This window comes from Colletotrichum destructivum, chromosome 4 (assembly GCF_034447905.1).
Source record: "Colletotrichum destructivum chromosome 4, complete sequence".
Classification (NCBI taxonomy): Eukaryota; Fungi; Ascomycota; class Sordariomycetes; order Glomerellales; family Glomerellaceae; genus Colletotrichum; species Colletotrichum destructivum.
Window position 1 is genome coordinate 2,672,392 of NC_085899.1, and position 12,906 is coordinate 2,685,297.

The 12,906-nt window shown below is 54.7% G+C and overlaps 9 protein-coding genes across 9 annotated transcripts; 4 read left to right on the forward strand and 5 right to left on the reverse strand.

The window, feature by feature from the left end:
- Positions 1–29: 29 nt before the first annotated feature.
- Positions 30–794, forward strand: CDEST_06710 (uncharacterized protein; the record flags this gene model as incomplete). The annotated part of the gene is made up of 2 exons (XM_062922869.1): positions 30–523; positions 608–794. The coding sequence occupies 2 exons, from the start codon at positions 30–32 to the stop codon at positions 714–716; spliced, it is 603 nt and encodes a 200-aa protein (XP_062778920.1). The 3' UTR covers positions 717–794.
- A 1-nt stretch (position 795) lies between these two features.
- CDEST_06711 (uncharacterized protein) lies at positions 796–1,683 on the reverse strand. The gene is made up of 2 exons (XM_062922870.1): positions 1,535–1,683; positions 796–1,472 (listed from the first exon to the last, which is right to left on the reverse strand). The coding sequence occupies exons 1-2, from the start codon at positions 1,612–1,614 to the stop codon at positions 797–799; spliced, it is 756 nt and encodes a 251-aa protein (XP_062778921.1). The 5' UTR covers positions 1,615–1,683; the 3' UTR covers position 796.
- A 168-nt stretch (positions 1,684–1,851) lies between these two features.
- CDEST_06712 (uncharacterized protein) lies at positions 1,852–2,100 on the forward strand (the record flags this gene model as incomplete). Its single annotated transcript, XM_062922871.1, has 2 exons — positions 1,852–1,938; positions 1,960–2,100. The coding sequence occupies 2 exons, from the start codon at positions 1,852–1,854 to the stop codon at positions 2,098–2,100; spliced, it is 228 nt and encodes a 75-aa protein (XP_062778922.1).
- A 1,042-nt stretch (positions 2,101–3,142) lies between these two features.
- On the reverse strand, positions 3,143–5,520 carry CDEST_06713 (Putative alcohol dehydrogenase, zinc-type, GroES-like superfamily, NAD(P)-binding domain superfamily). The gene is made up of 10 exons (XM_062922872.1): positions 5,466–5,520; positions 5,269–5,365; positions 5,044–5,147; positions 4,943–4,947; positions 4,799–4,882; positions 4,633–4,737; positions 4,369–4,572; positions 4,038–4,303; positions 3,885–3,982; positions 3,143–3,814 (listed from the first exon to the last, which is right to left on the reverse strand). The coding sequence occupies exons 2-10, from the start codon at positions 5,310–5,312 to the stop codon at positions 3,657–3,659; spliced, it is 1,068 nt and encodes a 355-aa protein (XP_062778923.1). The 5' UTR covers positions 5,313–5,365; positions 5,466–5,520; the 3' UTR covers positions 3,143–3,656.
- A 1,948-nt stretch (positions 5,521–7,468) lies between these two features.
- Positions 7,469–8,922, reverse strand: CDEST_06714 (Putative small ribosomal subunit protein eS10). The gene is made up of 3 exons (XM_062922873.1): positions 8,790–8,922; positions 8,292–8,710; positions 7,469–8,189 (listed from the first exon to the last, which is right to left on the reverse strand). The coding sequence occupies exons 1-3, from the start codon at positions 8,826–8,828 to the stop codon at positions 8,144–8,146; spliced, it is 504 nt and encodes a 167-aa protein (XP_062778924.1). The 5' UTR covers positions 8,829–8,922; the 3' UTR covers positions 7,469–8,143.
- Positions 8,923–9,192: 270 nt separating this feature from the next.
- On the forward strand, positions 9,193–10,252 carry CDEST_06715 (Putative sde2 ubiquitin domain-containing protein). The gene has a single exon (XM_062922874.1). The coding sequence runs from the start codon at positions 9,335–9,337 to the stop codon at positions 10,190–10,192; it is 858 nt and encodes a 285-aa protein (XP_062778925.1). The 5' UTR covers positions 9,193–9,334; the 3' UTR covers positions 10,193–10,252.
- Position 10,253: 1 nt separating this feature from the next.
- On the reverse strand, positions 10,254–11,195 carry CDEST_06716 (Putative cytochrome c oxidase, subunit VIb). The gene is made up of 5 exons (XM_062922875.1): positions 11,024–11,195; positions 10,945–10,947; positions 10,734–10,846; positions 10,615–10,678; positions 10,254–10,563 (listed from the first exon to the last, which is right to left on the reverse strand). The coding sequence occupies exons 1-5, from the start codon at positions 11,070–11,072 to the stop codon at positions 10,343–10,345; spliced, it is 450 nt and encodes a 149-aa protein (XP_062778926.1). The 5' UTR covers positions 11,073–11,195; the 3' UTR covers positions 10,254–10,342.
- Positions 11,196–11,237: 42 nt separating this feature from the next.
- CDEST_06717 (Putative NADH-ubiquinone reductase complex 1 MLRQ subunit) lies at positions 11,238–12,124 on the forward strand. The gene is made up of 4 exons (XM_062922876.1): positions 11,238–11,488; positions 11,551–11,566; positions 11,683–11,745; positions 11,798–12,124. The coding sequence occupies exons 1-4, from the start codon at positions 11,426–11,428 to the stop codon at positions 11,929–11,931; spliced, it is 276 nt and encodes a 91-aa protein (XP_062778927.1). The 5' UTR covers positions 11,238–11,425; the 3' UTR covers positions 11,932–12,124.
- CDEST_06718 (Putative RNA recognition motif domain, nucleotide-binding alpha-beta plait domain superfamily) lies at positions 12,029–12,817 on the reverse strand. The gene is made up of 2 exons (XM_062922877.1): positions 12,394–12,817; positions 12,029–12,338 (listed from the first exon to the last, which is right to left on the reverse strand). The coding sequence occupies exons 1-2, from the start codon at positions 12,712–12,714 to the stop codon at positions 12,201–12,203; spliced, it is 459 nt and encodes a 152-aa protein (XP_062778928.1). The 5' UTR covers positions 12,715–12,817; the 3' UTR covers positions 12,029–12,200.
- Positions 12,818–12,906: the final 89 nt, after the last annotated feature.

Here is a 12,906-nt window from a genome sequence, read left to right on the forward strand (position 1 = left end):
ACGGACACACTCTCAGCGCGCTGCTACCAATGCAGCGGCCCAGGCCCAAGATCGCACTTCCCCGCGGCCGGCACACTGGCGGCCGGCGGTCCTTGGCTCCTTTCCCCCATCCATCCACGTCTCCTTCCGAGTTCCGTCGGTGTCCAATCTGCGCCAAGCTCGACAAACGGGGGAATCGGAAAGAAGCCTGTCGCGGATCCCCGTTTCGTCCCTGTCAAGCTCCGCCATTGGATCTCTGCCTCTTCCTCTTCTTCTGCCACTTGCCCTTTGGCATTGAATGTCACACTCCCATTCAACCGCATCCACAGGCTTTCCAGACAAACACGCACGCGCAGGTTGCGACAAATGCCTCGGCCGTTTCACCATATCACTCCATCCTTGGATACACTTTCGAGTCTGGCCTTAGACTTCTCACCTACACCATCACCGTTATCCGACAGCCGGGTTCCCCCAAGCATGCCGGGAACCTTTGGCTGAACAGCTCCGGGCTGCCTCCCGTAATCGGTCCTGTCGGACGACGAAGGTACGTGTATGTGGAGTTTTTTTATTTTTATGTGGAGGTCCTGTCGGACGTCGAACGCGCATACTGATTCTTACCCTACGACAGCGTAGATGCTGAGAGATGCTCATTGGCCATGCAGCGCTCGCTTATCTCTTCAATGCTGACAGGGCCAGGTCTAAGCATCATGATGCATCAAAAGGAAGGCAATGTCTGAATGGATGTGCAAGATGGTCATAATTTCATTCGTCATGAAGTATCCGTGTGGTCATCTATCTCTCAACCGCATCGGATACCCTACAGCATCTGAGCAAACTGAGGCGATATAGAGAACGGGCAGTCGATGAACTTGATCGTGTCGTTGCACCAGTTCGAATCTTGAGTGCCGACGCCCACCATCCTGGCCTTGTCCGACGGCTTGGCGCCCTTTTTGATACTGCCTTGAAGCGTGCTCTCAAAGTCGCCCTTAACAATCTTCAGGTCGCCCTTCAACTCCGCCAACACTTCACCGCTCTCGCTGCGGAGCTCGAACATGCTTACACCGTGATCAATCTCTAGCGGACTGGGGTTGTACACCTTCATCGTATTGACGAATCCGCCTCCTCGCTCCTGAGAGTTAACCTGTGCGATCTTGGGACCGCCCATACCGACGATGGGCACATCTTTGGCGTACTTGACTTTGGCTGACAAGCCGAGCGCCTTAATCGTGCAATCGCCATTGTCGAGACGCAGCACCAGCTCGTTGTCGCACATGATGGCTTTGACGAAGGCCATGAAGGCGTCGCGGTCGACGATCTTGATGAGCTGGTCACGGACAACCACCTCCGTTCCGCCCGATTTGGTCTTGACTTCGGGAAGATCCAATTTTCCAAAGCACCCGCCGTTGAACATCATGTCGACCGTCATTGGCGCCATAGTCGCGCCCATCGGCCCGGTGCCTGTAACCCTGCTCACTATAGTCATGACGAAGGAACTGTGCGTTTCAAAATCAGCAACGCACAACCCGCAATCGGTGTTCGGTCTGGGGCCACTCACTCCGCCGTGGGCTGCGAGATCTTGATGAGTTCCACCTCCAGCTTAGACCGGTTCATAATGGCTTGGGTGATTGCCTCCATGTTGGCTAGTGTGCTGATTTGTGGAGCGCTAGAAAAGTGATGACGTCGACCGAGTTGATGCGTTGATGTAAGTGAAGAGCTGTGTGCAAGATTGAGGCTGGTTGCTTGACTTGCAGACAGAAAAGCGAGGGACAACGTTCTTTATACACACGCCTGCCAGCCCATCTAATAATATCCCGGTCATTACCACCGCGATGCGGCCTCGTTGTCGTCAGAACACATGCAGCTTCAGCTGCCATGTGCCACTGGGCCGGCCACAGGCTTCCTTCCCTCTTGCCTCGGAACAAGAGTCGTGTCTCCGACAAGAGACCCAGCTCCACCACGGTTCGCATAGCTCTCGCATAGCTTGCTACCCTGGCGCGCGCCGTCAACGTTGACAAGGCCTCCCAAAGGTTTACAGACTTCCAGAGTCATCAGACGAAGATTCTCGCCCAACACTTCGGACAACATCCCTGCGTCTACAGCCAGATCATCCCTAAACGGTGACTCCCTGTGCGTTGAAACACCAATACGGCAACGGGGCTCCGCAGCCAAAGAAGGAGCCGGCTCACACACAACGCACCCGCATCCGCATTCGCACCGCTCACATACCACTGTTTGGAAGCAACGCGTAGTCATGTTACCTCTCTCTGTCTAATGCGGTCCTCGCTTGGATGTCTGTTTCGGGAAATATTGTGCACATTGTGTGCTTACGGCGCCGGCTCTCACCCGCCAGCCGGAGACCCGCGCCTCTCAGATCGCGTGTCAGCGGCGCCAGAGCTGCCGTCATTCGGGTTCTAAAACTTGACCCTGGAGTGAGGGGAGGCTGTGGGCACTGCCTACCTGCCGAGAATGGCTGACTCCAAATGTTGTGAGCTTATTGAGGCGGGTGGAAAGAAGGTCACAACGGGCTTACCCTCCGCCGTCTAAGTTATGTGTGACGCAGGTTGTGCGGGGGGAAGCATGCTTAATCTCGGCATGCGTTGGACAATGTTGTGAGTACTGTTTTTTGGGATTTGTTTTGACATGTGCTTCACCCAACTAGCCTCTCAACAGTCTCTCCCTCGGAAAGAGAGAGTATGCGGGGCGGAGCATGCGTTCAAACGTCACCCAAATGGCGAGGCTCTCGTAGGGATGTGGTTGTATCGAGACGTGTGTAGCGGGAGAGGCCAGAGCAGGCTGGCAAGTTTGGCTTCGCCGTGGATGCGTAGACAACTTGCGTAACGATTCACTTAATGCGTAGGGTTTTGGGGTGTTTGCCCAGGAAAGCAATCCTGGAGCAAGGTGTTTGCCTATTTTGTACGTTGTATAACCCGGAGGAAACTCTCCAGTCCGGATAATGTACAACCTTCTTCCACTTGCAACTCCTAAATCGAGAACCGGCTCTGGGCCGGGTCATTATCAAAAGCGAGTAAGACTGGTGCCCCGATCACCGGAGTACGAAAGGCAAGACAACGATCAGGACTCGTGGTGATTCATCGCCCTTTTGGATTCTTTGTTTGAGTCGGGCTTCAACGAGTAGGGCGGGATGGATTGAGAGACCAACACCAAGTTTTTTGTTGCCTGCTTTTTTCTTATCGTTTCCTCTTCCGCAACCGCCGAATCGGATCAAGCCCCCCCCCCAAAGGCTGGACTAGCAATCGTCGTCATCATTCATCAACCGTTCAAACACCGTCCCCTCTGCACCAACTTTTTTTTGTAAATCTCAACCGCTCACCGGCCCAACCGCCAATCGTCAAAACTGCCCAGTTCGATCAACACCGACAACAACAACAACAGATCAAGAACCACACCCGCCGTTCCACTCTACTTCTACAGCCGTCCCGCCAACCTTTGACACCGGTTCGATGCGTGCCTAGAAAGAAAAGTACGAAATGAGGTAAGCCCATTTAAACCTTTTTCTTTTGTTTTTGCGAACAGCATCAACGACAACTGCACGTGGGCAACTACAACTCTTATGGGGTTTTTTCGTTGTTGTTTTTTTTCGAAGGGAAAGATATTCGCTCATGTGCATATGTGTGGGAGAGATGCTTCTGTCATGCTAATGTGCGCACAGAGAGCGCTTACACTCCAGTGGCGTCGTCAAAGACGATGGCGGCCTTGATGGCGCTCTTGTTCTTGATGGACTCGAGGGCCTCGCCGAACTGCTCGAGTCTGAAGGTCTTGTTGACAATGCCCTTGGTCTTGACCTTGCCGGAGTCGAGGTAGTCAATGGTGGCAGCTGCACAAGGTTCAGTATCAGCGGCATAATAGTATTTTGGGAGGCCCCAAGAGCAAACAGGGATACGTACGGAACATGTAGGTCTCGGAGAAAGATCCGAGGATGGTGATCTCATCACCAAATATCTTGGAAGGGGGCCATGAGACACGGGCGGAGCTGGAGTAGACACTGGACGAGGCGAGTTAGCTGATGTCCAAGGTCCCAACGATGTTCACAGTCTTACCCGTAAACGACGAGTTTGCCACCGCGACGGACGTAGTTGATGGCGTCCTCGAGGATCTTGACGGAGCCCGTGGCCTCGACGACGACGTCGAAGCCGTACGGGTTGTCATTCTTGAGCTGGGAGAACTGAACCTCGGGGTCGGAACGGGAGAGCTCAATGTAGTTGTCGGCGGCGTCCAAGCTGCGGGCAAGGTCCATCTTGAGACCCTGAGGCGCGGCAATCGTGACGTTGCAGCCACCGTTGTGGCGCATCAGCTGGGCGAGCATCTAGACAAAGGTCCGCTGGTCAGAGTGTGTGTGATGCCTACCACCAGGTGCATTGGGGAACCTACGAGACCGGTGGGGCCGGCGCCGAACATGAGGACGCTGGAGCCGAGGCGGGGCCGGATCTTGTCCAGACCGTGGCAGGCGCAAGAGGCGGGCTCGAGGAGGGTGGCGTCGACGTCGTTGAGGTTGTTGATCTTGAAGACCTTGCCGGCGGGGTAGGCGCAGTACTCGGCGAAACCGCCGTTCATGGTGACACCGTGAGCCTCGAACTGCATGAAGATGTTAGCATCTTATTCTGGATAGTTTGAGTCGCAAAGCGGGAGCCATACGTGCTCGCAGAGCAGAAGCTCTCCGCGACGGCAGTAGAAGCACTCATTGCAGAGCTCACTGTTGTCGGCGGCAACACGGTCGCCGACCTTGAAGTCCTTGACTTTCTGTACCCGGTGTCAGCAGGGCCACGATTGTTGACAAGGAGCCGAGGGACACTCTGCGTACGGGTCCGACAGCGGCGACGACGCCAACGGTCTCGTGGCCGGGAATCAGGGGGAACTTGGCAATGAACTCTCCCTCGTGGATGTGCTGTCGACAAGAATCAGCGATGCCGTTACGAGCGCACGTTCAAGGGGGTTTGTCATGTACCAAGTCTGTGGCACTCGTGTTAGTTGCACATGATCCACAACTGTTTGTTTGATAGCCGCACTCGCACGACATAAGCAATGCACGACGGAGAATCGACTCACCAGTGCCACAAACACCGCACGCGCGAACCTTGACCAGGACATCGTTCTCCCGGAGCTCTGGCAGAGGGACCTGGACGATTGACCAATCCTCGGGCTTCTCGTATCTGAATGAGGGGTCAGCCTATCGCCAATAGAGGGGCAGCACACCCAAAACAAAGTTCCGCGGTGAGTAGCATTTTGTTTATGAAGATGGGAAACCAAGAGCTCGGCACAAGGGGGCCGTACCGGAGAGCCTTCATCTGCTTGGGGAGGTTCGAAAGGTTCGCCATGATGGGAAAGTTGCTAGCTTGGGATTTGGACACTGCTTAGGTTGCTAGTATAGCTAAGTGAGGTCGAGTCGAGTCAGTAGATGTTCTTCGTGTAAGTGACGCCTAACTCTGGCGGAGGGGTTGGGACTTGGGGCACGAAGGTTGGTAACCTACAGAGAAGAAAGCTCACTGAGGGGGATAAGGTGAGGAGGTGCTTGAGTTCAGCATCGAACCAAGGATCAGGAGGCTGTAACGACAGCTTTATACAACGCCTGTAAACAAGCCCACGTTCAAGCAGCGCGGGGAATGGGCGCATTCTGGGTTGGAGATGGGACAAGGGCCCGAGGAGTAGCTGGCTAGTATGTCTGAGGTCAGGGTACCTACATCTAACGCTCCCTAGAACTTGCATTGCACGATCAAATCGGCAGGCTCCTATGGCTACACCGAATTGTGTGTACCTGTTCTCTCGTACTGTAGAGTAGGTACTGTGATACAAGACATAGGGATGTGAATAGTGTGTTGATGTATTAGCTGCATCCCGCACGCATCTCACACCCACATCCGCATCCTCATCGACAGGCATTGATGCACCGCTTGGCTAACAGACGATGGCACATATACGAGGCGGCATACCAAGCCGTGGGCAATTCCCAATTTAGCCTGGCCAAAGGTTGGTCGGTGAGAGAGAAAAGCACCTGAGAAAAAAAACCTAGTTGTGGACAGGACCATGACGCTGAGCCTGTTCCATCGCCATATGCCCCGCCCCCCTGTCTACTCTATCCTGAGAGTGCCCCGCCCCCAGAGCTCCCCCGCCTGCTTCAGCTGCACAGTGGGCATCATTACGCAGGGCTGGCACTAGCAACGAGACTTTCTGGCGTGGAAAAACCGGGGGCAAAGGCGGAAGCATTGGAGCAACCAACTGCAGGGAGACGAATCGAAATGTGAGGGGACAGAGACACGGCCATGGCGACGCGCCCACCCACTCCCCGAGCATCCGACAACTGCCAGCCAGTCAGTCAGACCATCACCCTACTTAGCTCAATCCGCGGTACACGGGTTCGATGGACCTTCATCGAACCATTAAGAGATGGACGCGGCGGACGAAATGGACGAGTTTACAAGATGGGACTTAGAAAAAGGTAGAAAAGAAAAGGGGATTCAACGAACTCCAATCGCAACGGAGAGAGCTGCCACGGCGGCCACCATCAGCGTTTTTTCCGTTCCCTTCTGGCTGGCTGAAGGAGGGCCACTTAGACACCGCCGCGCGCGGTGCTTATCTCGAACATCCGGACATCCTTCACCCCATCGTGCATCAGCTCAACAAAACAACCCTTTTCGAAGCAGGTCCAGGGAGAGTGAGAATGTAGTGACACCTCACGGCACATGACATGAACTTGGGCAGGCTAGTCTCCTGGCCTCGACCGCCTGGGTGTTGTGTGCTGGAAGCCTGCGATTTTCCCTCCTCGCGCTACCCTGGGCTTGGCCCTCCAGCCGGCAGTTCCCCGGTTTGCCGGCCTTGCTAGCATCGGTCCTTGGCGTGGAATCGTCTTTTCCAAACGGAGCTGGGTTGTGTCCTGGGTTGTCGCGAAAGAGTGGGATGGCGGCTGGATGCTCTGACATGATTCTGCCACAACCGGGCTCAGCTTTGGTTTACACCAGAAGGCTCACAAGCTTGAATTGGTCTGTACGGAAAGGGGTTACAAATGTTAACATTCATCCATTCACGATCAACAAGCTCCAGCATTGGTGGCCTTTTCATTGTGATGCATGGAGATGCTGTATTGGAACGAGATGATGAGGAGGGGCCAACTTTAGCGGAAAGCAGGGATTGCTTCCCATCTTTCCCATTCATCACACACAGCTCGGGGGTTTCGAGACAACGGCGTCCAGAATACAATCCGTTGTGTATGTAGGAAAACCATGCAGTAAGGCAGGCTAGACAGGTCGTTGAGGAAGGCGACCCAGTCGACCCCTTCCAAGCCAATTTTTCACATCCCACTCGCTGAGACGAGTCACACAGCAGCAGACAATTGTGCGGGGAGCATCTTGGGAATCCGACCGACGCCGGGCACGAATGGGATTCTTGCCGGTCGAGAAACCTGCCAATCATGAGATTCTATGCAGTCACCGCCACTTCTCAAACGGCCTAATAGCACGCCTCGGCACTCCTTCAACCTGTCGCTCTGGACAAGATTCAAGACCACCGCGCATGTTCCGTATTGGTTCTTCTTCGCACAGGGGATGTGGTTTACATACAGGCGCAATTACTGGGATGTACGCTTGAACATGTACACACACATACACAAACACATAAGATACGGGAGTCTGGAACCATACGTTATTCATGCGAAGCCTGCTGAAGCTGTCCTACGTGCGTCGGCGCTTGACCCCAGGCTCTCAACATTCCTTCATAGACGGACCCTTCCTCGTCCATCTTCGACGTTCCGCGAAAATACAACCGCGAACATCTTCGTTTCCTTTTTTCTTTCTTCTGTTGCACTCGACATGTAGGAGAGTCTTGAAAGCGACCTCTCGAGACGTGAGCACCACCCACACGCGGTAGCCGGCAGACACTGCTTGCTCATCACAGCGTGGTAGAGAAGAGAAAGACAAAAAAAGGACGTATCACAGTTTGGAGGAAGCAGCGCAAGCTGCATGCTGCAATTCATGACCTTTTGATGCAAACGATTTCCGAGGATCTAACCTCCAAACTCCCACGATGTTTCCCCCGTAGTCTGTGACGTTAACAGACGCGCGACTGATCCGGCCATCCACTTTTTAGAGTACATGTCGGTGCCTTTTTGTTTCTGCCAATGCGTCTCGAGAGTAAAAGCCGATAGGAAAGAACCCTCTTACGAAGGGGGAGCGGCACCACGGCCACGGCCAAAGCCACCACGGCTACAGAACACATGTTAGCAAAAATCGTTCCCAACAAATCTTCTTCAACGTCGCGGCTGGTTTTGATTGCGCGCCGTAACTTCATTGGGACCGGGGGCTCACAATTGGGGCTCGAATCCACCAGGCGCACCACCCTCCTTGCCGCCCTCGCCAGCGTCACGGCGGCGGTAGCCACCCTCACGGTCACCACGGTCACCACCACGGCCACGGCCGCCGAAAGGTCTTCTCTCGCGCTCGCCCTCGCCGAGCATGCCGCGGGGAGGAGCGTGGGAGCGCTGCTGCTTGATGTGGGTGGCGGGGACGATCTCGGCGGGAAGGTGAAGCCACTCGCGGAGGTAGTCAAGACCCTCGGGGGTCAGGGTGTAGTAGTAGTATTGCCACGAGAACTGGGTCTTGACATAGCCGCGGGAGTTGAGGGACTGCAGGGCCTTGACGACGAAGAGGTTCTTGGTGTCGATGTCGGGGTGCTTGGGGAGGTTGAAGTCCTTCTTCGCGACGAGGACACCCTCACGGAAGAGGTACTGTAATTTTCGTCGTCAGCAAAAAAATTGGCTCTCCTCCCATCGTCTGCGCCGCGCGGCTGCGAATTGTCAATCTAACCTCGTGGATCTTCTTGCGGTCGGCCTTGGGGATCAACATCGTGGCGGTTGTCGCTGGTCGCTTGCTCAAGGTCGATGTTGGATTGTCGAGTTCGGCTTGCAGTCGAGAGCGTTCAGCACAAAAAGATCGAATTCTTTTGGTGGGCAGGTAGAAACGACCAACCCTAGTTGTGTGGCTCCCAAACCTATTATCTCGGCAGGCGGACGGTCCGTGCTCTTGGAGCGATAACGAGTACGTACCGGCTGAGCCACTGTCTATGGACACGTCCCAGAAGAAAGCATTTCCGCCACATGTGGCTGTGCAGATGATAGCCTGCCGCTGGCTCGGTACCGATCTCCCAGTGAGCGACTTGGCGAATAAACATTTGGGTGCAGCCGCTTGTCCAGACGCACGACTCGCATTGCCCCAAGTCGCAACCTACCTGCTCACCACCTACCTACATCATCGTCGTCAATCCCAACCACGGCAACGCCGCTCCTAGGGGTATCGCGAAACGAATCACGGCAACAGAACGAAGCACAACAAAACAAAACAAAATCACCATAATGACTGTTAAAAACGTCAACGTTTTCGTCAGTACCTTTGCTGGACTGGGCCTGCCGTCCACTCTGGTGCTGCCCGTCCCATCAACAACGTCTCTGTCCGACTTACGACACCAACTCGATGAACGTCTGCCGGCGACGGACAACCGGTTGATCCTGACGACAGTATCGAACAAGGAGATTTCTGCATCATCCACGAAACCAGTGTCGGATCTTCTGTCGTCCTTAAACGATGACTTCGTTTCTTTGCGACTGTCGGTACCTCTTTGCGGTGGCAAGGGTGGTTTCGGATCCCAGCTTCGAGCCGCTGGTGGTCGCATGTCCTCCAAGAAGAAACGCAACCAGGGAGACGCCAACAATTCAAGCCGAAACCTCGATGGCAGGCGTTTGCGTACCGTCACCGAGGCCAAGGCACTCGCAGAGTACCTAGCCATCAAGCCTGAAATGGAGAAGAAGGAGAAGGAGACGAGGCGCGAGCGCTGGGAACAGATCGTCGAGCTTGCAGAAAAGCGTGAGGACGAGATTAAGAACGGCGGCAAGGGCCGTCTTGACGGCAAATGGGTTGAAGATAAGGAGGAGTCCAACGAGAGAACCCGCGAGGCAGTGCTTGCCGCTATGAAAGCTGGGAAGTACAAGGACAACCTGCTCGGCACGTCTCATACATCAACTGGCTCCGAGGAGACAGATGAGGCAATGTCAAGCGAGGACGAGAATGAGGAGGGAGGCAGTTCTAAGGAGTCTACGCCTCCGTCAGAACCGGTTAAGGCGCCTACGGACAAACCAAGGACGTTTTTCGGATTCGACGAGGATGACGAGTTCATGAGTTCTGACGAGGATGACGCCGACGGCAAGAAGAAGTGAAGCCGAGGGTCCCCTTCCTCGGCCACTTCGTTTTCGTCATTTCGGTTTCATTCATCCTTTGCGCAAGGAGTTTTGGGTCAGTGGGGAGAGCGAACGGAGTTTCCGGAGAACCGGGTCAATGGGATAATATAGCAAGTCGGGAAATTCTGTCTACAAATCATCATATGGGTGGACACTACAGGTAGTTTTCACGAAATCATATTCGACGCCCGAAAGCGCCCTCAGCTTCGTCGCATGACACATCTTGCGATGCTCTATTTGAGATCTTGATCCATCTCGAAGTAATACAGTCGCCCGACTCCTCTGCCTCAGCTGCTCGCAACCTGGTCCAACATGGCTTATGCGTCGAGCTTGACGGGGAAGTTGCCAGCCTCTGTTCTTTGTCAGCATGTGCGGCTTCGATATATGGAGGAGGTGCTGACCTCGCTGCTCGTCCCAGCGGGTGTACCATCCGGAGGGGCACAGAGAGCGGTAGCCAAGCCAGAACTACGATTCGTTAGTTTCCCGGTGCATCTAAAGAGTAATCGCAGAGAGTCCGGACCTGGCGGCAGGGGGCGAAGTCCTCGCCCTTGGCGTTGATGCACTTGTGGTAGTCGACATAGTTTTGCCAGCAGTGCTTGGTCTGGTTCATGTTCGGGAAGCGGGCATCGGTGCCTAGTTAAGCTCCAGTTAAGATCAAATTGTCCATCGTTTCCGACATCGATTGATGTGACGCTATCGCGGGTTTCGGTGGTTCGGGTGGAGGGTCATACCAGCTAGAAGTCATCAGTTAGCCTCGGGAAAAGATCAGGCCATACGACTTTGGAGAGGGATATTTCTTTCGCGACGTACCAGTGACGAACTTGAAAGGCTTGGTAACGAGCTCCTGATCGTCGGACATTTTGACTGCGTGCGAGTTCAATTGACGGGGAGTCGGTTCTGGTGATGAGGTTGAGGGCAGCGACGTGCGATTGGTGTTGTTGCTTTGAGAGCAATTGAATGGTCGTTTCTGCACCGAGAATCAGGTGGTGGTGACGGGCAAGAACCGGGTGTGGGTGCCTGACATGGCCAATCAGGCCTCAGGCATTGAAAAGGTGGGCCGAACTCCGACCTCACATCAGACCAGACCGATGGAAGTGCAGGCCAACTTCCAAACACTCATTTCGAGATCCAATCCCGATCAACTACGCTCCCTCAGCCGTACCGAAAGGACCGAAAAATCTCCCCTCTTCGTGAAAGACAAAAGCCGTCAAAATGCGTCCTACCCTCGGTCTCCGCGCTTTCCGCCCGACTCTGCGCATGATGTCCCCCGTTCCCGTATGTTGAAATTTCGCCGGCCCGGACGAGCGCAATCGCTAATTCTGACGTTTGACCCTTAGGCCGAGGACCAAGTCGGTATGTCGACACCCGATCCCAGCCATTGAGGCTCCCCGCCGCACTGGAACTCGAACTCGACGACAACCTTTGGCAAGCGCGAATTAATTAGCAGGAGCTGACATGCACGGTCGCAGGCCACACCGTCTCCCAGAGACTGCGCAAGCTTCGCCAGATCCCCCCCGAGCTGATCCCTCTCGGTACGTCATAAGGCATCGAAGGCCATGTCGATTTGTCGCTGACGAAGAACAGGTGTTGTCGTTGGCTTTGCTCTGGCCGCTGCCACCTACTCGGTCGGACGTCACTTTGTGACCGACAAGACCATCCGTCTCAAGCGCCAGGGCAAGTCCGCCGCTGCCGCCGCCGGCCACGGAGAGGAGCACTAAGCGGAAGTCGGGATAATTGCGGGAGACAGTTTGACCAATGGCGCCGATGTGTTATTAGGGAGGATCAGTTTGCATATGTGAATGACAGACAGATGAAAAGGCAGCAGAGACGCTGCTTTCAGTTTCTTTTCTCAACATGCCTCTCAGCCGTTGAGTGTTCAGAGAAAAAAAATCAGGTCCATTTATACATCATTGAACCGTGTGAACGCCGTCGCTATGCCCGTTCAATAAGACTCAAGCCAACCTTTCCAGAATCATGTCGCCCTCTCTCACTCCGGCCTTGGTCCGGCGACGTCAAGTCCCTCCAGACCTTGCATGGGGTCGTCTCCACGCACTTCAATCTCAGTAGTTTGCTCTTCTGCGAGCCTGTCTTCATCACCCATGGCATGTTCTGCCAGCCATCCCTCCTGAAGAAGTCATCAATATGAAACACTTGCACGGTTGAACGCAGGACTGGCTTACCCGTTCCCAAACAGCCTTCTTGCTTCCGAGACCCTCGTCTGCGCTCTTCGGCACCTTGGCGGCTGAGACTTTGATGACTCGTCCGAAAAACTCGGACTGATCCATGTTGTCGATGGCTTCTTTGGCATCCTCCGCGTCTTCATACTCAACGTAGGCGAAGCCCCTGTGAGGGTCGGTTGAGTTCGGCTTGTCGTTTTTCGGCAGCGACACATCAGCGATTTCGCCAAAGGGGATGAAGGCATCGTGGACGTTGGAGGCCGTCACGATCGAAGCCAGCCCACCCACGAACACGGTCGCCTTCCAGCGCGCGGAGTCCGTCATCTTGGATTGAGTATAGTCGACCGGATTCTGTCAGGGCGCACTCCGTGATGCCTATTATATGAGAGGCGGTGCGGCTCGCTTGGGGTGACACTCAACTTTCAAGAGTGAATCTTTCGGGGTAGTGGGGTATCTGCGCGAGAGCTCCTCGCAACTCTCCATTGGCTGGAGCCATGGGGAGCTTGTCTGCAATGA